The following is a 26,939-nucleotide window of genomic DNA, read 5'->3' on the forward strand; positions in this document are numbered from 1 at the left end:
AGATAAATGGGAAGACTGTGATCATAAACTAAAATGTTTTGAAGTGGTGGGTACAGAAATCAGAGGTATATTATTTACAGAATTCTGGCAACTTGATAATAATGATCTCCAAAATGCTTATGTCCATGGTCGATTGTCAGTGACATCTGTAAAATATAGATATACTCAAAGGGTGAAAGCAGCAGGTGAAGCAATAGTATCCCACATACTGTTTTGAAAGGTTCTAGTGCAACAAAGGTACGCAACACAGCATTTCTTAATACACATGGGCTTCAGGAACCAGGGGAATGGCAGAGAATTTGGCTAAAAATATATGAAAAGGAATGAGCCCACTGCACTAGATAAAGGAAGGAAGAACATGTTCACAGAGATGCACAAAGATTTTGTGCTTCAGCATAACAACAAAATTCTGATGTTTCAATGACACTACTGCAGGCGACACAATATTGACAAGATATACACTGGCCATGAATTTGCAATTAGTATTATTAATGATGACTACCAAAACAATTTTTGCAAAATGAGAGACATTAATCCAGTCTCAATGAACAAGTACAGAAAAATATATCAATCACGTAGTATCTGTTTCAAACATCCCAAAAGTGACACTTGCAAAAAATGCAATTAATTTCATCTCAAAATTAGGGAATGCAGACTGATCCAGGATTCCGTTGCATTGAAGAAAGCACTTAAGGAGTAAGAATATCACTAAAGGAAGGCACAAGCAAGGATATAAATTATAAGAAATTCAGAAAATTTGCTAAGGATGATACAGATACAGTCGTGTTAACATCTGACTTGAAAAAAGCTTTTCCTATTCTGAAATTGAGTACTGGACCAGCATTCTATTCAAGACAGATTTGGGGGTATGATCTCAACATTCACAACTGCAAAAATGGAACAGGCTACTTATACCTCTGAGGTGACTCCACTGCTTGAATAGGTCAGAGGAGAGAGAGTAAGCTCCTGAAGAAACACTTTGAGCCATTGGACTTGTTGCATTCTGAAGTTACTTGGTTGCAAGTGGGTGTTTTGAAACAACAGAATATTACTTTCCCATCCCAGGCCACACAATGCTATCTTCTGACCAAGATTTAGGGCAAGTGGAAACTTGTGTTACAAGACATGTACAGTTTGTGTTCTCTCCTGAAGACTGTCTGGAAATTTTAAAAATGCCCAGACACAAGAAACATTCTGCAGCTACACAGACACATCAAACAGATTTTGTATCGCTCAAAAAGCTAAGGAAAAAATTCACATTCCACATCAAAAATGAAGAAGGAAATTCTGCAAAGTTTAAGGATGCTGTAACCTTCTCATCACAAAGCCTGATGTTCTGGAACTTAAGGTAAAGCATCATTACAGTGAGGGAGAGGTAAAATGAAATATTTGTCATGGAGGACAAATAGGATGCCCGTGACCATCTCGGTTTTCAAAGCAGTACAACGGCTAGAGAAAAATTGATGAAGCTAAATTGAAAAAATATAGCAGCTTTACAAAAATATATTCTATCCAGTGAGTACAATAACTACTTCGAGAAACTGCAAAAAAGCAAAAAACCTGAAGGAGAGTTGGATGAAGATATCAATGGAGATATGTGTATGTCTCAAAGGGAATAAGTGTGTTCAAATGTTTCTGTAAGGAATTAGTATCAGATGAAACAAGTGTTCCTAATAACATGTAATAACTCAAGACAGACATGAATAGACTGCTCAGTATTTCTTTCTTTGTACTAAATGGAATCATGCTTCTGCAATCATATCAAATAAATGCTTTTGTAATACTGACAACAACAAATTATCCACTTGAGTCACAAGGACTAAATAAAGGCTAAAAGGTACAAATACAAGAATTTTAGTACATAAATTTATACCTATATATCAACAAACCACTCATAAAATAGAGACACAGAAAACTGAATCAAGTAGATTGCGTTAGATCAAGTGCCAGATGTGTAGTTAAACAAAGAAAAGGCCAATGATATCTGCCTCATACTACTGAAATGTAATCTGTAAAGCTATTTAGGGATAACATCAGATAGATATTACGTGCAGGAACACTACAGAAATGACAGACACACCCTGAATCAACTAACAACCATTTGTTTACACATGAGAGAGAACAAGAGAGAAATAAAAATATTATGCAGGTCAGTAACAGTAGTCATAAATAGGAGACTACTATTTAAAGATTAAGTTTAAGTCTGCCATTCTAAATAAATAATAAAAATGTAGAATGATTACAAGTGTTGAATAACTTAAAATTTACCACAGTATAACTCCTGGAAGAAGTCATACTGAAACCTATTTCTTACATATAATTAACAACTAATGTCTACTCTTTGGTACAGTCAGTGAGATTATACTCTCACTAATTACAACTTGTTCACAGCTACAGAGGCCAATTACAGAAAAAATGCTGACAAAAGCAAAGTTTCTAAAAAATGTGGGTTTTTTACAACACAAATCAGGTACACTGGTGGGGAAAAAAACACACACAATCTGCTGTCACAAAACATGCAACAACAGATTACATGTAAATTATACAAAATCAAAAATTACCACACTTTAAAAAAATAAGAATGGCAAATGTTATGCTCATAAAAGTGAAAACACTTAACAAACAACAGCATAGAGAAATTCACATAGATCTCTATTATGCAGTCACTAGGACCGGTTTCTAACAAGATGATTATAATACCTTCTCATTGGTTTGTTAATCCTATTAATTAAAACCTCATCAATATTGATGTCATCAGAGAAAGAATAGATCACTACCATAAAGAATGGAGCACGCATATTCTGAAATACATATGCCCTTCCATTAGCTATTATGTGTTATGCAACACTTCTATATGATGCCTTTCTTACGATTGCCTTATACATTTGGTAAAAAGGTACAAACACCAAACTTACGTCCACCTTTCAATAGCTATTTAATGGATGCTGCATATCTTTCCAATACTTAGACTTTTACAATACACGGACACAGACGTCACTTGTTCTGTATATATTTATTCTAGACTATCACAAAGAATAATTTCTTGAACATAAATATTAACATTGACACACATAATATAGCAAATATGTATACTTTTGTACTGAATATCACTGAAAAGATTTCAAGATTAGTTTTCAGTCTTCATTCAAACTGTTACCTGGACATTTTGTACAATATTACTCCATTCTACCTTAGATGGTACAAAGTAAAATGCTGGCGAAATTTTGGACCCACAGGGACATTGGCAACCTGTAAAAATATTTATTATGATAAGTATACTTAAGCTGATTGTTATAAATCAATGAGAAATAGCAAAATCAATTAAACTTATAAAGTTGTGTAGAATGAAAGTGTGTTATGGCATAAATAAAATGTAAAATGTAGTTTTAGACAAAAGACGTATATTCAAAATTATAACATGTTTGAAATGTGTAAAATAGCTGTTCCAGCTTAATGCAGCATGATGAATCACACACAGCAGGCATGCAGACCATAGAACAGTGTGCGGGGCTGGTTAAGGGTGATATTTACGGGCTGCATAGGAAATGCTGTTCACAAAGCTATTCTGAATTTCACAAGGCTCTGAAGAGAACTATTGTCACTTTGAAAGCTAACCTGCAACTCAACCATGAAGAGGACAGTCCCCCTCTGATCCGCAATTCAGTCTATTTTTAAGTTGAGGCTACTACAAGTAATCACGCCTTTGACAAACTGTGTATGGATCACACACACCTGATTATCAAGCATACACAATATCTTCTGCATATGGTACTCAGTAATATCACCCTTCTAGTTGCCATAGTAAGGTGGCCTCACAAAAGAATTGAAAGTTCTTCAGTATTTCATATAACATCTCAAGAAAAAAGTTGCACTGTCCTGAGAGCAAATGTGAATCACAAGGTACTGCTCACGTTAGAAATTCTCTGTTAAAGCACAACTGTCACCTGGCCAAAACAATAACATTTTTCATTAATATACAATGACACAGGAGAACATATGCTTTGGCATGAAAATATGAAAAAAATATTCATTGCTGGTGGAGGATTTTCAATAGGTTTCCACCTGTAACCACAGCTGTCTGTAATCCGACTATGGCAGGTCCTTATTTAGATTTACAAACATAAAGCAAATAGTGGCCCTGATTTTTGTTCTCAAAAATCATATCTTTTTATTTCTTCTTACCAGTGTGGTCACAAATGCACTACAAGCACAGTATGTACAAGCAGTAGTCAGTAACTATCTTTTTTTTCTTTGCAAATACATGTCTGCAATCTTAGTACACACAAATGTACCGCAGTACACAGCTAGAAGAGCTGCATGTGATATAATTGTCTCACAATATTAGCTTTGAAGAGTACTGCACATTTACTTGTACCAATAAAATTTTGATTTGACTCATTATCTACTGACAGAAAATGATTATCAAATATTTTGCACTGCTCTGGTAGGTCACAAACAGTTTCATTCTTACACAAAAGAGGTGTAATATGTTGAGCACTCATAGTCTGCCCTGCTGCCACTTTCAAAACTGACCATATAATGCTAATTTTGTTCTGAAACTTTTCTATTCTCTTGGTGTAATTCTTTATTTCAAACTGACTGAAGACAATCTTCAGCACTTTCCAGTACTGTCTGAAATTCTGTAACTGCGCTGTGATTATCCTTCATGTTACAATATAGGTTCCGTCTCCTACATGATATACCAATGTCTCTGGTTGCTTATTAGTACTGTACATCTCCGTGTAATGTTTTACAGGATAAGAGTTATCAAAGATATGTTACTTAATGAGGAGGAAAAAAAAAATCCTCTTGTATATGAATGACCATCTCCTACAGCTTGTTCAGAAGGTAGGTAGAGAACAATACTTGTTGACATTTACTGATTAATATTTAGTCAAGGACAGGCAGAAACAGGAAATGCATACGAGATTTGAAAGATGTAACAGGTTAACCTGTCTTTATTTACACCACTTTATTCACTAGTAGATATTGAACTGGAGATTTTTCTATCACGTCATTAGACCTTCAGTCCATATTATGTACAACTGTTAAGAGCTCATTCACTCCTTGCTATTTAAACATTTGGTTTATCTGTGATTGTGGTGTAACTTCTGCAGAGTGGCAGAGGATGTCAATGAGAGCACATTACTAAAATCTTAAGAAGAAAACGTTTATACAGAAAACATAATTGATCTGAGGCTACAGGTAATTAACAGCAGTGCTCATGATCAGAATTTATATTATGAATCGGGAAGATATTGTGATTCTAGAAGAAGCAAGTCACAGTGAAATTTAAGTTCTGCACAGATCATAAACTGTTCTGTACATTAATGCAGTAAAAATTGTGCTGTGATAAGCATGGTGCACAAACCTTTTGTATTTTCTTTGATACTTGGTGTCTAATGGAACAGGATAGACTAACATGGAAGTTTGCTGGGGTGTTTTTCCTCACTTACCATCTGTTTGCCACAGGCCGTATTTTTTGCAACACCACTACAGAACCATGTCTGAAAGTGTGTGTATTCATGATGTTTACACAGAAACTAATTCTTTTTGAAGCAACTTTGAAGAAATAATTTAGTTAAAAAAACAGCTTATTATTTCACAGCTTGCAGTTTCACATCACTAGTTGATAATGAAGTAACTATATTTCATTGATGGATACAGTTATAATATTTCTTTGAAATTAACCTTTCAGACCCACTGGCTACAATTAATATTGTTTTGAAATTAACTTTTCAGACCCACTGGCTACAATTAGGTACATTAGATTTTACTGTCCCTTAGTTATTACACAAATATTTTTCCCCAGTGGAAAAATCATATACACATTTGTGAACATTTAATCTTTTTATCAAGTACAAGTGTTCTCACTTGATGTTCACTATAAAATTATTAAGTCACTGTAGCCCCGTGTAGCAGCTTGTGCACATCAGAGTACATGGAAGTGGTTGGTTATTTATATTCCATTGTATAAATAAATGTTGTTGTTGTTGTTGTTGTTGTTGTTATTCTGCATGGTGATTTTTGAATGATCAGTTTATTTATTAAAACAGTGAATATTTCAAAATTAGTTATTTTAGTTCACAAAAACGAGCTACGTGTACACAGTATATTTTGAATACGGGTACTCCATTGAAAAATGTAGCTACCGGGTACTTTGCGTCATACATTGTTGCATAAGAAATGAAACTACGATAACAAAACTTTTTCAAAAGTTAAAAGTAGAGACATATTTATACTCAATACAGACTACATAGATTTCATATAATGGAGGAGCAGTGGCGCCATCAAAGCTGCAGAGAGAGACTACGTCATATCCAGTAGCATATTTATCAATCCTTGATAGCTGCAGTTCGGAAATTTTATTTATTAAACAATATCCAGAAACTGTTATTGTTACCAATATGTTAATGTCAATTTAAAGAAAGGATAAGTGCAAAAAAAGTTTAATAAATTTCAGAACATGTACTGTTTAATCTGAATGGAACATGTGATATATTTTTTAATGATATCAAAAGACAAGACCACGTAATTTTTTTTCTTTTAATGGTATCATTTATGCAGAATCAAGTCAGCTGGTGAGTAATCATCAGAACAGAATTTAAAGACAATTAGAGGTTACAATGGAATCGCCCTCTTCTATAAAAGTTGTTATTGCTTTGGAACAAAAACTAAAAATAATTTTGGTGAAGCAGGCAGTATACTTGTGGCATACGCCATGACGAAGAAACTTTCCTTAGGAAAAAAGCCTTTGCCAGACTAAAAATTCCACAACTCATGGTTGCTCAAAGCATGCTTACACTTGGAGGAAATTGCGACACTGATAGAAAATAACAGTTACAGTCCAATACTATTAACTATGAGGGGCAGTCAAATTAAAACCTTAAAAATGTAATGAACATTTGACTTCCTGCAGCACTGTCCTGTGAGTTGACAGTTCAGAGACAAGTGCTTTAAACAATGCCCAAAAGGTGGTAGCTTACTGCAGACAAGTGAAATATGGGCACAATACCAGTTTACAATGGTTGCATCACTTGCAATTAGGACCAGTGAAGAGCAGCACTCTGTCATATGTTTTTTCAGCAGTGAAGGTACACACTCTATTGAAATTCATCTATGAAAGAAATTCCAGTTGGTGGGGCACATTTATCACTGCAGCAGTTGGTATAAGTGGAGCAGAGAGTTAAAAATGGTACAACTTCTGTGGCAGATACTCCCCACCCATGTCAAGCATACCACATAGTGACAACAGAGTCTGTTGCAGCAGTGGAAGCCATGAGCCATAGCTCAGCAAATCATATTATTCATGAAGTGCTTAGAGTTTCTAAAATCATCTGCTAGGTGGGTGCCATGGCATCTCATTCCATAACTGAGTGACATACTGATGCCGGTGAAGAGTTTCTGTGGTGCTTTGAAACAGAAGGTGGTGGCTTCCATGTGAGAATTGTTACAGGAGATTAGACCTGGGTCCACTACTACCAATCAATCTGAAACCACGAGAATGCAACCCAAGATGTCAGAGGCACAACTATCTGCAGAGAAAGTTATGCCAATTGGCCCTTGGGATGAATGAGGTGTTATCTTGGAAACCAGGAGAGAAGTACTAGCAGAAATAAAGCTGTGTGCATGGGTGCCCAGATAGCTCTGTCAGTGGAGCATTTCCCAGTGGAAGAAGGGCGATTTCATCTCGAACTATACAGGTCAAGGGCGAACATGTCACATTACTATTTCAAAGTCTGCTGAAAAAAATATACGTCGAAGTTCCATGTGATCTCTCTCCAAAACTATAATATTTTGATCTTCTGATGATTTGTTAAAATGCTACAGACCTCTCTAAATGAGAGGATGTGTGAAAATGTCGTAATGAAAGGGAAAATTCAAAAATGTAATAAGTAAACCAAAAGTGATAGAGATCTGAATTTAGTTTCAATAAATACTTTGTTCCCAATACTATGAGACATGATTAATTCAGATTTTTTTTTCCCGGAAAACCAAACCATGAAAAGTTGTAGCTTTTCGTGAATTGCAAAATTATGTTTAGAAAATATGAATAGTCACAGGATCTTAACCGTCTTGAGAAATGATAAAGTGGAAGAACTGCTAACAGTCAGCTATAACATTAATGCATAAAATTCTTAAGCTGTCAAAGTATTTGTACATAAAGGTGAAAGAATCTGAATTTTCTGGTTATTCTGAAATTATTTCTCCAAAACCCCCATCCTAAATGTTCTAAAAATTTCATGGTATGTTAGTCAGTCTTTGTACTTAGGGAATGTACAATCAGAGTGGGCAATACTCGTCTGTACAAAATGTGAGAAAATTTTTTAGGTAGACCTAGCCCTACTGTCAAGGCAAAAAAAATCATGATCAATTTAAATATTTAAACTGATTGCTGATTTTAAGCAAATGTTATCCAAAACTGGTATTTCTGAATCAAAATTATTACTTTACAACACTGTAAGGGTGTGGGACAACAATTCATAACTTTATTCAAAAGCATTTTATAACAAAAAGGAGATATACGATATTTATACCCACTTTTCTTTTTATGAAATTATTCACACATTATTATTGTCTTCTGTCATGGTTTTACTTCTTCATGACTTTCCGCGAATTAAAATTGCCTACAATGTAGCAAGCAACACTGCACTGTTGAAAAGAGTTCAATAGTTTTTTCCATCTGCTTCTTGTTGAACCTGTATAGCCGAGCTGAATTTGCACATGGACAAGGATGATCCAACAAGAGCAGTACTTGGGAAATGGAAACTGTACACTGATCTTTTAATGATAGCCATTTGAAAGCATTAGCAGGATGGATCATGAGGTGCCATAAAGAAGAAGGTTATATCTTCCAGCTCATGAGAGAGACTTATGATTTGTGCCACCCACCACTGATTGTCATAAACACAAGAAATGAAGTAGCTCACTACAAAGTCTTCCCATGTATATTGTAGTCCCTGCATTTCACACACAGTAACATGCTGCATTTCGTGGAGAACTGTTCTTGGGATGTATGTGCCACTCCGGGATGCCACCCAGTAGTGACTTGATTGAATTACTATCACAGGATTCATAGCAGACCAATCTACTCTCTTTTTTTAAACTGAATTTCCTTAATGTACTTTCATTTAGAATTAAGAGTTTCATGTTTGTTACTAGTGTTGACATGGTGTGTACAAATCCAGTAGCATCAACAGCTTCATGTTGAAGATTAAATCTTGTTGCAAGATGTTTACAGAGACCACCTACAACATCACATGCAATTTTTCCATGACCTGTTGCTGAAAATATCGATTTTTTTGTCTTAATTCCTGTATTACAGTGTTGAACAAGCTCATAAAGCTGAAAACAGTTTTTAGAATGAGGTGTTGCACCATCAGTCACATACACATGTTCAGGAAATGCACGGCCTCTAGATGCTACGTCATCAATTATCATGCTGACAGCCTAGCATGCATGTGCACTGTCATGAATGAGATCATCACTGACAACAGCAAAACAATGTGATGTTCCAAGGAAGTGAGCAACACATGAATACCAATAGCTGTGATGTGTGCCAGTGGAAACTTTGAATTTCGTTCTGCAAAGCAACAGACCAGTTCTCAGCAAAGTGGAAATGAAGAACTAATATGCCAGTATTGTGAGATGTGGCTGATTTTACTTCTGCTATGGTCTGTCTCTGAATCCTCCAGATATGACGGTGAGCTATTCCTTTCATTACCCCAATGCCTAACACTTATGATAGAGAGGTCTAATATATACTTTTTCCAGAGAAATTCATGACCACGAGTTGACATGAGATGTCTGATTTGAGATGAAATCACACAGGATTAAAATATGTGCTTTTAATTCTGAGGCAAAAATAAAAGTGTTTTTCATCTTGGCAAAGCTGTGGTGTCAAAATGTAACAGTTCTCATTTTAGTACCTTCCTAAGGTTGATGTACTGCACAAACTTTTTTAACACTAGTTTATTTTTGATTTGAGATCTAACCCACTTGCATATAATTAAATGTTTGCTCCTTTCTTCCCTCCTATTAGAAAGAAAGTTAATAATAGAGGTGTCTTTCCTTGGTGAAAGAACATCATGAATGTGATGACTGCAGGGAATATTTAGCTATGCTGTGAGGTGTCCCCCACCCCAAGCTAGAGTGGCTATGCAGTGGATTACATTCTGCTGTGGGTGATCTTATAAATCCACTGCATTGACATGCTGGTGTCATCAGACAACTGTCATAGCAATTTCAGCCATGAAACAATCACATCAGCATGGAGAATGACCTAACAAGTAGCAGCATGAGCTGATTTTCAGTTTTCTTTCTCCATTCTGTCTCACTTCATATCCTCTAAGACTCGGATGTGCTTCTATCACTATCTTCCACAACTGTTATACATCTTCTGACAATAACTAGGCATTTTTGCCTTTTCTCAACACTTATTCTATTTCAACGAGAGTTTTCCTCCCTTTCTTCATTTCACATGATCTGTTCAGACCACGTCTCCAAACAGCTGTGACACATTGTAGAATAGAGCTGTCACACTTGGATTATCAATGATACCTTCATCAACTGCACAAGGCATGTCATGCACCACTCTCATGTGCACAAAAGAGACACTGAAACAGGCCCCTGCAATCCACTGCTGTAGGGGGGTTCATCATACACCACTGGGTGGCAATACCCACACCACCACAGGAAGCCAGATTCCCGTCACTTCACTGCCTGCAACTGCACCACACATCTTTTCAAGCCGTCACACTCAGATTACTCAAAGATTACGCCAAGCTTATAAACGGTTTGCAGAGGGACTAAGACATCATGCACCTAGCACAGCACTATTGCTGCTCCGTCTGCTACTGAATACTGGAATCCAGTACTAGTGGAACAAAGAGAGAGATTACAAAGAGACTTAAGGATACAAAGTTATGTTTGCTTAATACTGTAGACATTGTAAATAAACACATTTATGTTTTAGTCATTCTATAGTTTCCATGTGTTTTAGAGTGTTCATCCACCTCACTGCACTGACAGACGCAACAGACATTTCTGGTGAAGAGTCTGTGATTACTGACTACTTTGATCCAAGGAAGAAGGTTCGACATCTCTGCATACTGAACTTATCAACATTTCTTTCAGTGTCAGCAGAAGTAACTGAAATTTTCCTTCCGAGAAACAATCGGACCGAAAGTGCCTGGAGTTCTTATTTTTGCATTATTCTTACAGTGTTCCTACAGTTATAAAATGTAAACTTCTATGACTGCAAATGTCAAAGTTAATAAAATATTTTGGGCTAGTATGCCAAGGGCTAACGGATTTCTCGATGGCCACAGATACTGTAAAACACCCCAGGATTTCAGTAGCAAGGAGGGAGGCATGGAACTGAATAACATGTGGATCCCAGTGCTGAAGAAGACGTGTGTGACTCTTCCATCATGGGGCGACAGCAACAGTGGACGATGGTAACTGACAATGGCCAATTGCACCCGGGTATTCAGAGCATGTGACAACACACCACTGCAAGAGAGCTGCAGTAAGTACCAAGACAGTGTGTGAATCAGACACTCAAAGAAGCTACAATACTGCTTGGAAATGTCCTCCACAGACAGGGATGAAACATTGCATTTTAATGTGAAATTCATCTGACCCACAGTATTTTATTAACTTGTTCCTAAATTTGATGTATGTCTTCTTGAAGTGATTTAAATTTTGTATGGAATGGCAATTTCTGGAATGCCACATTTCACTGTATGTATTCAGTTTCAGAGCCAACAAATCCAGATTCCGTACCAAGCATTAACAAATTGGTGGAAGCACAGGATCAAACATGACTGAAGCACAGAATGCTGCCTCCCCCCTTCCACTCTTTTGATGAAAACCAACAGCAATAGACAGAGTAATGCATGCGCCTTGAGCAGCACTTTGTACCTTACAAAATTACAGGTAGCTTATAATTTTTTTTCCTTGGTTAAGAGTGCATATTTTTTGTCAGTGTAAGAAATTGTTCCCTCAAGTAGAGCCCCAAATCCTACCCCATAAGGAGGACATTTAGAAGTTAGATGAATTCTTTGAGGCTCAGATTCATGTAGCTGCTTATCATTTGCATTGTCATAGGAATCAATCGTACAAGAAACGGCTCACTGAACTTAGGGGCATTGCTAGGAACTGTAAATTTAACTGCACTTGTGAAGCTTCTTTTCAAGATGAAATGATTCACAATGCCATTGTTTAGAATCTTGTTGGCACCAGATTCTAAAGCATAATGGCTCTTGTGTCAATGATATTCTTAACACAATAAAAGTTAATGAAATACAAGACTTTGTGGAACTCAACATCAAAGTGCCTGTTGTGCAACACTATCTGTGGGCACTATCATGTGTAGCACATGTTAACAGCCACAAGCCACAGCACATGCAGTGCCCAACTTGTATTGCTAACTCACATGTTCGGAAGTCTTGTGTCGAGCATTATCCCATGCACGATAACAAACACTGCTTCTTTTGATAAGCGGAAAGCCTACACTGGCACAAGTCAGAGGACACACAAACAACTGTGCCTGCAAAACAAGTGCAAAGCAAACTCCATTCTACTTCAATCTAGATTTGAGCAAATGCAGGTAAATATGATTTTACATTCTGAATTTTTATCCACTACTCCTGGCAATACTCAAAAGAACTGTAGATGCAGGTGCACAAATTGCAAAGCAACATGCATGTGCAAAACTTGGGTAATTCAAATTATCCATCCTCATGTGGACAAATGCAAAAGGCTCTGTCTCTCACAAAACAGATAAAAGCAGTCTTCTGAAAATGAGAACGGATAATAATACCCCGAAAAGAAACGACAAACTATTCATATCTTTACAGAATTGTAATCAATCTGTACGATTTCAGTCACGTACTGGTGCTTCAGTCACACTGATTAATCAAACTACTTATGAGCAATTGGGACATCCTCAGCTCCAATAATTACGACTGTGCCTCACAGCCTACAATGGCTAAACTATCTGTGTTCTTGGTGTCTTGAAACCTATTTCTGCTAGTCAATGGGCTGCTTCTCTGGTTATCACACGAAAATCAAACATAAAAATCAAATTTTGTGCAGACTTTAAAGCAACAGTTAATGTTCAAATGGTTAATGATTCATTCTCACCTCCACCTACTGAGAAGCTTATGGATCACCTAGTACTTACATAATTATTTTCTAAAACTGATTTTGTCATATTTCCCTGGATGAGAACAAAAAACTTTATTGTTGACTTGTACCAATACCAGTGCTTTCCCTTCAGAAGCACACCAGCTTCTGCATTATTTCAAAGCAGTCTTGAACAAGTGATGTCCAATGTTTCATCATATTCACATTATCTGGATGACATCAATGTGTTCGGACACACATCGGAATAGCATTTCAAAAATTTGGAGTATCTTTTTCAAATTTTAACTGACACATGGCTTAAGTGTAATTTACAATAGTGTTCATTTTTCAGTACTGAAATTAAATATTAAGGACATCTCACTGACACCTACAACACTTGTCCCTCGATTAAGTATTTAGACGCCATCTGGAGATTACATTCTCCTAAAAATGTATGAGAACTACAGGCAGTTCTGCGCGAGTTGACCTATGTATCAAATTTATTCTGAATGCAGTGCAAACTGCTGTTACTTTGCATTGCCTCCTGAGTAAAACTCTTCCTTTCCAGTGGACTGAAGAATTCAAACAACTGTTACTAAGGTTGAAAAATGCATGCTTAGTCACCCACGCCTTACTTATTTTTACCCACAAAAACTAGTAGTGCATCATCACATGGAACAGGGGCAGTTTTATCTCACAAAGTTGGAAACACTAAATGGCCCATAATATTCACATGGCCCAAGTCAACTACTGTCAGCTGGAAAAGGAAACTTTAGCAATCACCTAGAGTGTAATGAAATATCATCAATATCTGCAAGGCTGAAAATTTTTTCTCATGACTGATCATACACTGCTGACTGATGAAAGATGTGCCTGATCATACAGCACAGAAGCTGCAATGTTAGTAACTTCTTCTTTCAAATTACCAGTATGAAATTCTAGTGCACTACAGCGCAGCATGCACAGCTGATCAATCAGTTTCAAAAGCACTGGAAGGTTTCCCCACTAACTGTCAGCAGATTACACAAGCTACTGAACAGGAACAGCCACTACGAATGCTCCAGTATTACATTTGGAATTTAAAAGACAACTCGTATCTCAAATATATGTAGGTCACATTACTTCAAAAAATTTGTCACATGGGACTCTACAGAAAATTGTTGGTGGCTACATCCAAAATACATTCTTGACTATAAAACAAGCTTTATGACCACCAAAATAGGAAAAAATTATCATAAATTCCAGCAGATTCTAAAAGAATGATTAATTCTTCATTGACAGAATGCAAGCTATATACAAATATCTTATTTCTTTGCCAAACCCACAGTAGTCAAACATGAATTCCCCACTTTTAGTAAACAAATTTTGCTAAAGGGGTATTAAATTGACATCTACATACTGTACATACTCCACAAGCCATGATATGGTATGTCGTCGAGGGTACATTATACCACTACTAATCATTTCCATTTCTATTCCACTAAAGAACAGAATGAGAGAAAAACAATTGTCTGCATACCTCCATATGGGCCCTCATATCTCTCATCTTATTTTTGTGGTCCTTAAGCTAATTGTAAATTAGTGGCAGTAGGACCACTCTGCAGTCATCTTCATAAACTGATTCTCTAAATTTTCTCAGTAGCATTCCTCAAAATGAATGTCATGTTTCCTAGAGGGATTTCTATTTGAGTTCCCAACCCATCTACGTAACACTTGCATGTTGACTGACCCTGTCAGTAACAAATCTAGCAGCCTTTCTCTGAAATGCTTTGATGTCTTCGTTTAATCCAACATTGTGGGGATCCCAAACACTCCAGCAGTAGTCCAGAATGGATCACATTAGTGTTCTACATGTGGTGTCCTTTACAGGTGAACTATACTTTCCTAGAACTCTCCCAATAAAGTGAAGTCAATGTTCCCCACTACAATCATTACAAACTCATGTCATTTCATATCACTTTCACATCTATTATGACCCCAAGCTGTGTTTGTTTCTAGCTGACGATTCTCTTTCAGAGATAACACATAGCAGCAGGGAATATTTGTTTCCAATGGCCTTCACGAAAATGACTTCTGGAAACTGACAAATATAATTTTAAAGATTACAAAGATGTAAACTACATTAAATATTAGTTAAATTACCCATTGTCCAGCTGAAGGAACCCAGCTTTGCATTACACTTTGGGCAGTAAAGCTTCCCTTGCTGGGAGTTGGTGACTACTTTCATCCAGGCTAATGGCTCCACAAAGTAAGTTAATGTGCAGACATCAAGCTCATTTGGCAAGCTCCATTTATTATCAGTCCACAATGGTTTCTCCTTTGCAATATGCGGCAACAAGTTCGATGCACTTGCCACAATTCTCCTGTTCAATAAGAACCATATACAAATCATAAGTTGGAATTGGTTATTTACAGCTGAAAGTATATGCTAATGATCATTGGTCATAAAGAAATAGATACAAATAAGGCAATCTTTTCAGACTTGCATTCTGATTAATAAATACGTGTAGCAACAAATATGTGAATTATACGTTATGCCTTACATTACATGTATTTTTAGTCATTATAATTCAGTCATCCCTGGTGTAATTTATTTCTGATTGGCAACAAAACAATTCAACTTAAATTGTATCTGGTGAAAGGACTCCACTTGAAAGCAAATAAAATAAAATGAATTTTGACTTAAGGCTGATTAATAATTTTTTTTTTCCACCGCCTTCACCTCATTATAAGAACGCAGTAATTCTTCTGTTGATACCTGCACAAAATAATATGACCATCTCTGGAGGTGTACTTTCAGCTGATTGATATTGTTTTAAAACTACACAGATGTGAGAATTTTATATTGTGAATGTGGTGTCTTACCCTATTGACAACACACCCAACATTCTACATCCAAAGATTGGCAGCAACACATGTGACTGCCTTGCCAATCTGCAGCCAGCTCGTAGACAGCCCCTCTGCTACGCATGTGAATAGTGCTGGCACCACGCCAGCTTAAAAAGACACAGCACCAATGACAGCCGGTCTAATTGTGAAGTTCACTTACAGCCTCCGCAGCTTTACTAATTTGTCTCTCTATTATTATGATTATTTATGATGAATGTGCTTGTGTAACAGACTAGTTTGGACTTGCAGAAGAATGCTAAGTAAATGATGTTACATACATATTATGTGTCATCCTAATTATTTTGCTCTCTGTCTTAGCACACACCTATTCCTGGCATCCATTGCTGGATTGATCCAGCAACTGGCAACAAGACTGTAATCACAGGTGTTCCAAACTTTGGCCTGCACTTGCCTGTGTTTTTTCACTTTTCTCTGTATCTTATTCATTTTTTTCAGTGACTGTGCAAACTTTTTAAAGTAATTTTTGTGTTTATTCATCACAGCTAGTTCTCCGCAAGAACTGTCAGTAACACAGATTGTTCAGATTGTACAGCAGATGCAAAATTTGATGGAAATGATGACAGGACTGCTCGCATTGCAAGCTAACACACCATCAGCAGGGACACCATTCCGTACTTTTGACTCAACACATGAGAAATGGTTTGAGTACTGAGCACAACTCAATGCACACATCACGGTGTATCACATTGAAGGTAGGGATAAGTAACCTTATATTCTTGCAACAATTGCAGTTTCAGTGTACGGGCTAAAAAATTTTCCACACCGCCCAGCCTGACAGCATCCTTGATGAATAATTAATTGCTGTGCAAGACACATACTTTGATAAACAGAGTCAGCTCCACATTACAAATACCTTCATTTGCGGAGGCAACCTAATCACACACATAAACAGTAATTAAGCAGACTTACAAGGGCTTACACACCATTGCATATTTAAAAGAGAGTGCGGACATTATTAGAGTGATGCCACAATCAGGAATACCATTACTCAAAACGTGTCAGATCCTTGTGTATGTGAACAGATTCTTACGTATCCTGATTCTAGTTTGCAACGTGTTTTGGAATCAGCGGAGCACCTTGCTTATATGACAGTGCAGTGATTGACTTTGTTTCTTCTCCTATTTGCACCATACAGAGGAGTAGTAGTAGTAGTAGTAAACTGGTTTTGCTCATTGCTTGTGCACTGTGGCACACAAAGTCTCAACCAGGGCTGCAATTTAAACATTCAGTTTACTAGCGGTGTTGAATCTTGCTCTTAGCATTTCACAGCACACCTGCACCAGTCATGCCCATCATGATGCTAAGCGTTATCATTGTGGTAAGCACTGTCGCATTTAAGCTGTCTGCAAAAATGCAAATCCAACAGACACTTTACATGTTCTCCATAGTCTCAGACAGTGAATGTTAATGCAGTTTTTTCAAAGCCCAGTGACTCCAGTGTAACACAGTACACATGGCACTCAGTCTAGAGTTAGAGTGAATAAAAACAGGGCTCATACAAATAGTAAACATAAAGGTAAAAGCTTTCAGTCTTGTAATACATGACATGTACTACAGAATACTATGAGGAAGTCTTATCCTTGGGGGTTTTTGACTCGTGATCGAAAAGCATGTTGTTGTCATGATGCGAAATGTTTCCAGTGTGGAAAGCAAGGTCAAGAGTTTGTTTACAAGGCAACCCAGGCTTGAGCAACAGCAAATGCTATGCAGGTATACAGCTGCAGCACAGCAATCAACAAGAACACTCTGTAACGCCAAGGCCATTAAGCAACAGGTTAACAGCTTGCACTTTAGCATCGTGAACTCTTCCGCTGCAGTATGGAGACAGGAGAACAAACTTTGTTCAATTAAGAGCAACTCAAAGGAAAATTAAATTGCAGTTCAACACTGGTGCATCAGTCTCTCTTATTAATAAAAGCACATATGAAAGGATGAGTGACCCATAGCTACAGCAGCCTACTTTTATTTTGTCTGCATATAAACAGACACAAAATTCCAGTATCTGGCATCTGCAGTTTGCCAGCAACTTTTTATAAAGTTTCAAAATGCACAGTTTCGTGTACTCCATTCTTGAAACAGTGCAAACATTTTTGGTTTAGACATGTTTGATTTGTTCAACCTTTGCATACAAGACAATGTTACAAATCAGTGTTTCAATGTCTCATACTAATGTTTATGGCTTGTGTAAAATTGAATCAGGATTAGGAATGGCTAAAGATTTCGAAGTGCACATTACTGTTAAAGACAATGCTCAACCAAGATTTTTTCTTGCACAGCATTTCCCTCATGCAATACATGAGCAGGTTGCTCAGGAACCTGCAAAGATGTAACGGCAATGTGGTTATCCAATCTAAAAAAGCCATCAGGTGGTTTACATCTGTGTGCTGACTTTAAAGCAACAGTAAACACACAATCTGTCGGACTCATTTCCTCTCCCACCACTGGAAGAATTAATGAATAGATAGGCATAAAGCAGATTCTTTACCATGACTGATTTAAGTGAGACATTTTTACAGTTACCGCTGGACAAGCAGTCCAAGCAATATTCTTCAATCAACACTCACCTGGTTATGCTCCAGTTTCAAAGACTACCATTCATAAGTGCTTCAACTCCTGTTTTTCAAAGTTTCCTAGAACAATTAGCAGCCAAAGCCCTTTCATGTATAAACTACCAGGATGATAATGTTGTCACGGGCCATACACCTGCTGACCATTTGGCAAATTTAGAATGTTTGTTTAAAATGCTTTCTGCAGCTGGCTTAAAGTGTAACAGGAAAAAGTGCCCCTTGTTCCACAAAGAACTTTAATATTTAGGGCATTTCATAAATGCACAGAGTATGCATCCTGCTTCTTCGCACTTGTCTGGAATTAATGATTTACTGGTGCCCTGCAACATCAGGGAGCTACAGGTCGTCATGGGCAAACTCACATATTACGTTAAGTTTATTGCAAATGCTGTGCAAATTGCTGATCTGCTGAACCAGCTGAGCTGGAAAGGTGTTCCCTTTGCACTGTCCCAAAAAATGTCAGGACACATATCTGCATTTAAAGGACGCACTGTTAAGCTGTTATTGTTGTCGTTGTCATCCTCTGATTCATTTCGATCCAGCTAAGCCTGTTTTGTTAGTATCTTCTTATGGAATACGAGCTGTGCACTCCCATAGAACTGTTTCTTCTGAGAGGCCCATTGATTCTGCTTCAAAAACTCAACAAAGAGCAGTGCAATTACTGTTGACTTGAAAATGGGGAGCTCTTACCAAGTTCTTCCAATATTTGTATGGTCAGAAGGTCTATTTGATTACAGATTATCAGCCTTTGATGGCTTCGTTCAATCCTTCCACACCTGTCTTGAAGGTTGCAACTTTGGGCTCTGTTGTTGTTGTCTACTTATCAATATGAGTTGTTGTACAGACCCACTGCACACAACATTCGAACACAGAGTTATTGTCTCAGTTACTGGTCGATACTGACAGATCATTTGACTCGTCTGAGGAATCATGTTAGCAAATCAATACTTGAGATTTTGAAATTCTTAAAAATTTTCCTCTTGACTTTTGGCATATTGCTGGGGCAACTACTTCTGACCTAGCTCTTCATGTTGTTTTGGAATACATGCACCATGTATGGCCACATGGTTTGAAAGAAATGCCCTACCCACTAACATGTTGTTTGTCACTCACTATCCACAGTCATGTGTTCTGCTGTTGCATACGGAGAATGACAATGCACGTCTTGTGATTCCCCACTCCCTGCAGTGAGTAGACAATGGACCACAATTCACATCAGCTGATTTTCAACAGTTTTGTGCAGCTAATAGCATCCACCATGTGACTACTACAGCTTTTCGCCCTCAGTCTAAGGATGAAGCGGAACAGTTTATTTGAATGTTCAAAAGTCACATGGAGAAACTCTTCCTCCCACACAAGGGAGCAAGCCTTAAAGGTTTTTCTGTCCTCCTACTGCTCCTTGCCACATGATGATAAGCCACTGGCAGAATTATTACACAGTTGTGGACACTGTACCCTGTTGCATCCCCTGTGACTGCCACAGAAACAATTCATTCCACCTTGTCAGAAAAGTTTCAGCAACAGGATCAAGTCTTCTTTAAAGTGCTTGACAGGAAACAGTGTTGGGAACATGGCGTCATTAGAAAAGCCATCAACTGATCTTTTTACATCAACCAGTGTTCCACTATGCTGCATCAGTATCACCAGAACCAGCTGCAGTGCACTTCCAAGTATGTTAGTGATTCTGCCACAGAATGTTTGCCCACAGATAGAGTATGCTACTGGGGTCCACACCAGCAGTCACCTACACCTCTCCGCCACTCGCGGCTGGCACCATCCACAGTAGTGCCGGTGAAGGTAGACATCCCACTGTCATCATTGACATAACAAATGTTGGCATCCATCCTGCAGCCTGAACTGTCCCCCCTTGCTGCTCACTTGATCAGAGTGTCAGCTTCTCAGAATGCAGGCGTGCACCCTGTGACTGGTTTTTCAGTCGGTGTTCCTGGTCACTCGCAAGTCGGGTGCGGACAGGGAGCTGCCATTGGCTACTGTTACGGTCTCCTCATCTGCACCTGCATTCAGTCTTCTGGTCACCTGCCCCACACAACGATGGTGCAGAAGTTAGGTGTTGTATTGGGAGGGGGGGGGGGGGGGCCTTGTCGTCAGACAAGCGAGGTGCCAAAGCAAGGTTGGTACTTCGCAACCACAAGAGAAAACAGTTGCTACATGCCGCATCAACAAAGGAGCGACACTGTGTAGCCACACCCACAAACCTTTCACTACACTGCTGCAACCATTGAGCAGAGTATCATGCAGCCCAATCTGCAATCATCGACTAAGATGACAGCATCATCCTCTACTGGGCCAGTTGTGTGATCAGTGTATTAGGCAGAACTCAACATGAAGATAATTGTTAAATTTACTTTGAGTGAGACACTTGTATTTTATCTATATCAAGTGATATGTTAATGTTCAGAGACAGTACTAAATACTAACAATATTCCCACAGAAATGGATAGTACAAAGTTAAGTAATTCTTCTTATCTATGTTGTAATAAGGTGAACAAATATTTTATGCTTTAGAGTATCCTTTTTGTCTCCTCCCACAGCAAAATAAAGAAACAAAACTAATTAAAAATATGATGAGAACAGTGGAACAGTATCTCGCACATGTGTGCACTCTCTCTCTCTCTCTCTCTCTCTCTCTCTCTCTCTCTCTCACACACACACACACACACACACACACAAAATGTATATGTTTCAAATTTAATACTAGTATCTTCAAACCCACTCCTCTTGCCAGCTGCCAGTGAGTTACAAGTGGCAAGTTGTTACTGCAGTACTGGAAGTGCAACAAAACAAATAAAACCATCCAAGAACTAGAAGCAATTATTCCATTGGAATCCTTATTGTGAACAGTGTACTATAGATGGTAATGGCAAAGAGTGTTCCTTCCTTAACACTTCACACGAGGAGCACCAGTCTTATGTTCAAACTTCTCAAACAGACCTTCACCAACACAGTGCATTAAAAACTACTGAAATTTTCATAATAAAACCTGCTTTAGAATTGACTCCAGCAAGGTTAAGTTGTTGATGGTGTATAAATACCCTACACAGAGTGACTACGGAGCTTACTGACCACTATGACCCAGATTGGTGGACCATTCATACCAACATCTTTCTTACACAGTTTTTTTAAGGTGATGCTTCAGTACTTATTGGAGTATGAGATGCAGAATCATTGGACCTGAAGTAAAACATATCCCTCTCCATGATATAACAGTTGGAGAAGGATATCAGATCCAGGTGGTCTGTGGTGGTAGTGTTGGCAAAAGACATTGCCATTGTATAGATGACTCTCCTCACCAAGCAGAGGCCCATTTTTCATGCATATTACCGGTTTTAAAGTGTCAACAATCCCCCTAATAACCCTTTTGGATTTAAGAGAATGAGACTTCTTAAATTTTTCAGTACCAAAAAGATAGTCTGACATGCTATTTGTATTCTGTCCCTACTGGTTGTCTATCTTTTTTTAGTGGTTTCCTTGGGAGGACTCAACAGTCAACTATTTTTTGTTTGGTTGATTGTTGATACCCACCAGCAGCACGCCCATTCTGCTGAGAAAGAGTACAGTCTTAACATTTCATCTTCATCCTGCAAGTAGACAGATAAATTTAGGTTTGTCCAGAAAGTGGCTCCCCATTACACAGCAAACATATTACATCTTGGTGGCAGATGCCCAGAGGTTGCCTGCCAATGACAGTTTAACCTCAACAACTAACAGAGACAAAAATTTGTTCCTTGCAAGAACGTCAATGCTCCAGTACACTAGTCAAAAATTTCTATTGGTTTTTTGGCTGCAGTAAGTACCTAAAGCTGTTAAATGCATCACCTAGCCTCCACTTGAAGTTTTCACAAATGAAGACTTCACTAAAAAATTTTATGGAGCAATTTTCTAATATTGAAGAGATCTTGCAGCTGAGGTATTATAAACTTGCCTAGCAACTCAAAGACTCAGTGGAACAAATAGTTTAGTCACTACAGCACTGAAGCACTGTAACAAATATGTATGAAAAGACCGCATAAGGAACTGCAGTTTGGGGAGATATTGGTGCTCAGTTCCTGTCTGAGATAGGGACATGGAATACAAAGCTTGTAGTTTAGCCTGAACCAGTGGCCATTTGTACAGCCATTCAAACATCTGTCCTACTGTAGCTATGTTACAGCAAATTAAGCAAGGTTTGAATGACAAGTCAGATCTGGTGTCCAGGCAAATTGAGTGAATCAATTAATTCCTTTTGCAAAAGATTTTAAGTGGGGTGAAATTAATGTTCAGTTAATGGCACTATTTGTATGTTTCAAACTTGTGTGAATCGGTTCAAAATTTTGTAAGAGGGTAGACAAATTCATTTAATTAATGGTCATCCTGTTGTTCTCTGAAAGGTTTATCCATTTCCATGAGATAAGCAACATGGTTCAAAAGGCAGTACAAAAACCTACACTGGATCAGTCATAAAAGTCAACAAAAATCTACATTGGTTGCCAAGCTCTGGTACTCTAATGTCAAACTTTTGGTATAGCGAAAGTTAGGAACCAGAATGAAAAATGCTCCTACCATATCACATAGTGGCGAATATGTCCTGGGCAGAGTTGGGGATGTAAAACAACGGAACTAGCTTTTCAATTCGTTTGACAGCTTCAAAGACATTTAAATCAAAATATCTTGACCTTTTTTTTTTTTTGAGACCTCAGACACACAAACATCGAGCTCAAGACTGATGGAATGCACTCCCACTACTGAATCAGGGTCTAGACCTGAGCAAGAAGTGGGAACTGTAACTGAGAAGTTGGACCAGATCAAGATCAAAGTCTAGTCTGGGGCCCAAAGGAGGAAACTTCTCAGGGAACAGTAACAAAAGGAAAAAAAAGAATGGCTTCGTAAACAAAAATGGAGGAATTCAAAGGGCTTAAGCCCAAGACCCTCAAGAGAAAACTGTCTCAGGTTGACGGGGATACACAGACCCCCACAATGTTAATGACAGGCAACAAGAGGATAAAGGAGGAATCTAAGATTCCCTTCTCTCAGGATAAGTGAGCCCAGAAAAAGCTGAAGCAAGAAATAGGCAAAACAGACTGGCTATCCACTGGTAGGCATCACCTCGCAGCAGGAGGAACATGTGCAGATGGCCCTCTTTGAAAAGATTAGGGGTGGAGATTCTGGTCCAGGACCCAATTTCAGGAAGGACTATCTAGATTGTAGGGCCCTCATCTTTTTCTGTGAGGGGGTGCATATGATGGAATGGCTCAAGGACAAGGTGCCCATGAGATCCCCGTGGGAGGATGTGAAGCTGCTGGTCAAGATGGCAGCTGAGCTTTTTACAACTACAAAGGTATTAATATGGGTACCAAAGATCCTTAAGGATGTTTCTCCAAAGACTCTGTTCGAGATAATAGGGGTCCACAACCCAAAAGTCTCGACAGAGGATTGGAGAGTAATCAACCAGAAGGCTGTACCTGAAGGACAAACCCTGGTGGTGGAGGTCGGAGAGAAGTCCCTGAAGGCGATGAGAGAGCAAGACCTGAAATTATTTTTAGGGTTCTCGCAGATCACCGTCAGGGTAATCAAAGACCTCAAAGGCAATGATAGCAGCAAGACAGACTTGAGGTGCTGCAGATTAATCTGCAACACAGTAAAGGGGCCACTGCTGCCCTGAGCCATCGCCTGGGGAGACAGAAAGTGGACATGGCCCTGGTACAAGAAACCTACTTGTTTAAAGGGGATGTATCGGGCCTTGTTGGCACTCGAGGTAAGCTGATTTATGCTAGAAATCTAAGAAACTTCAGAACATGCATCTATATGAGAAATGGAATCTCTTTCATGCCAATGATGGATCTCTGTTCCAGGGACCTGGTGACCATCAGGATGCAGCAATGTGAGGAAGGTACAATGAGGGAAATTGTTTTGGCTTCAGCATACCTTCCTTACGAAGACAGCTCTCCTCCTCCTCTGGAGCTGAGGAGACTGACAGAAGCTTGTCATCGGCAAGGCAATCGACTGTTGGTTGGCTGTGATGCCAATGCTCACAACCTAGTGTGGGGCAGCAAGGACACCAACAGTAGAGGTGAGTACCTTCTTGAATTTCTCTCGTCTAACAACTTGGAGGTCCTGAACAGGGGTGACAAACCTACATTCAGGAAGAGCTAAAGGGAAGAAGTAACTGACATAACTTTTGGTTCCATGATGATTGGCAGCTATGTCAAACAATGGCATGTGGCATTAGAGACATCCTCATCGGATCACATGTACATTAAATTCAAGGTTGAAATGGGAATCAGACAGACCACGGCCTACAGGAGCCCCAAGAAAACAGACTGGGAGACATATAGGAGGGACCTTGACTTAAGCTTATCGGAAATTAAAACCTCGATAAGGAATCCAGTAAGTTTGAGGAAGTAGCAGGGGCTGTAACCTCTGCCATAGTGACCTCATACCAGGACAACTGCTCAGTCGCCAAGAAGTGCACAAATAGGAGTGTGTCTTGGTGGAAAAATAACTTGGAAACATGAAGAAAACAGGTACGAAGACTGTTTCACCTTGTGAGACAAAGGATAATGGGCAAAATATTATAAGGCCCTTGTCAACTAGACAAGCAAAGGAGGCATTCTGTGAGGAACTGGAAGACAGACTTCACAAAATCCTCACTAGAGTACCAACTAATCCAGGAGGTATGTTGAGGAAGGAGGATGGGGAATATACAAAGACAGCACGTGAGACGCTGGAACTGCTCCTTAATACTCGCTTTCCTCAATGTGCTCTGGCGGATAACACAGAGCAGAATGTGATCCCTGAGAGACAATGGTTCTCAGGCACTCCAAGAGAGGACTGGGAATCGGCCAAGGAGTGTGTCGACTTCAGCAAAATCCAACGGGCAGTGGGAACATTCCAACCGTTCAAGTCACCTGGCCCAGATGGAATCTTTCCAGCTCCCCTGCAACAGGCCGGAGACAATCTTATTAGAGTGCTATACAGGTTATTCAGGGTTAGCCTAGCAGCAGGAATCTTTCCCAATACATGCAGGGCAGTGAAGGTTGTCTTTATTCCAAAGCCAGGGAGAATTGATCATACCAAGGCCAAGGATATGAGACCAATCAGTCTATCCTCCTCCATTCTTAAAACACTGGAAAAAACAGTTAATGTACATGTTGAGGAGAGGAGGCCAACTAGGGAGAGGAGGCTAATTGGGGTTTCTCTACATTCAAACCAACACGCATATCAACCAGGTAAATCATGTGAGACAGCTCTCCATCAACTCATTGGGAGGGTGGAGAAAGCACTCCACTTTCAAGAAACAGCCCTATGCATCTTCCTGGGCATCGAGGGGCTTTTAGTAACACAATCTACAATTCCATAGTTAGGCCAGAAGAGCTGTTTGACCTAGGGACCACTATATGTAGTTGGACTAGCACCGTGCTTAGTGGGAGGAAGATGGAGGCCAGGGCACAGTGATGAATGAAAAGACGGTAATTAACACCACTAGGGGTAGTCCACAGGGTGGAGTTTTGTCCCCTTTACTGTGGAATCTAGAGGTGAACGAACTCATTAAGGAAATAAATTCCAGGCAATGCTTTTGCCAAGGATATGCAGATGACCTTGTCATAGTAATACTTGGCAAATTTACTGACAAAGGTAGGAATATGGCACAAGGCGCACTGGACATTGTGCAGGACTAGTGCATTAAACAGGATCTAATGGTTAATCCTAAGAAGACTGTTGCAGTACCATTCACGAAGAAGCACATCCAACACCCAAGTTGGAATCTAAAGCTTTTCGATAAAACTCTAGCTGTGAAGGGGATAGTGAAATAGCTAGGGGTAATCTTAGATGAGAAACTAACATGGACCTCTCACATTAAGAGCATCTGCTCCAAGGTGAAAGGTACCAGAAGAGCTTGTGACAAAAACTGGGGCCTAAGTCCCAGAGGTAAGCACTGGATATACACCACGGTGGTTACACCTAGGATCTCCTACGGGGCTGTAGTGTGGTGGAAGAAGGTAGAACAGCAGGTTGCAGCTAAGGAGCTTGCTAAGGTGCAGAGACTGGCCTGCTTAGCCATAACAGGCCGAATTAGCAGCACACCAACTGCTGGAATGGAAGCCATGCTGGACATGCTTCCACTACATCTTTGGGTCAAGATGGAGGCAGCAACTGGTGCAGACAGTCTCAAAACTGGTAAAAACTGGATCTCATTGGGATATCCAGAATCACACACTAAAATAATGAGCAAGGTAAATATAAGAATAGCAGGGGAAATGCTGGCCGACTATATAACAACTCCTAACTGCTTCAACAAGCCTTACATTATAATAATTAGAAGCAGGGAGCAGT

At 38.9% G+C, this 26,939-nt stretch overlaps 1 protein-coding gene across 1 annotated transcript in view; it reads right to left on the minus strand.

Moving 5' to 3' along the window:
* Positions 1 to 3,131: 3,131 nt before the first annotated feature.
* Positions 3,132 to 26,939, minus strand: part of LOC126184613 (dual specificity protein phosphatase MPK-4) — a 125,016-nt gene continuing 101,208 nt past the window's right edge. Inside the window, exons 8-9 of the mRNA XM_049927068.1 lie at positions 15,274 to 15,494; positions 3,132 to 3,249 (exon numbers count right to left, since the gene is read on the minus strand). Coding sequence (XP_049783025.1) covers positions 3,146 to 3,249; positions 15,274 to 15,494 — 325 coding nt within the window. The 3' untranslated portion in view covers positions 3,132 to 3,145. The remainder of the gene's footprint in view (positions 3,250 to 15,273; positions 15,495 to 26,939) is intronic.

This window comes from Schistocerca cancellata, chromosome 4, assembly GCF_023864275.1.
Source record: "Schistocerca cancellata isolate TAMUIC-IGC-003103 chromosome 4, iqSchCanc2.1, whole genome shotgun sequence".
NCBI lineage: Eukaryota > Metazoa > Arthropoda > Insecta > Orthoptera > Acrididae > Schistocerca > Schistocerca cancellata.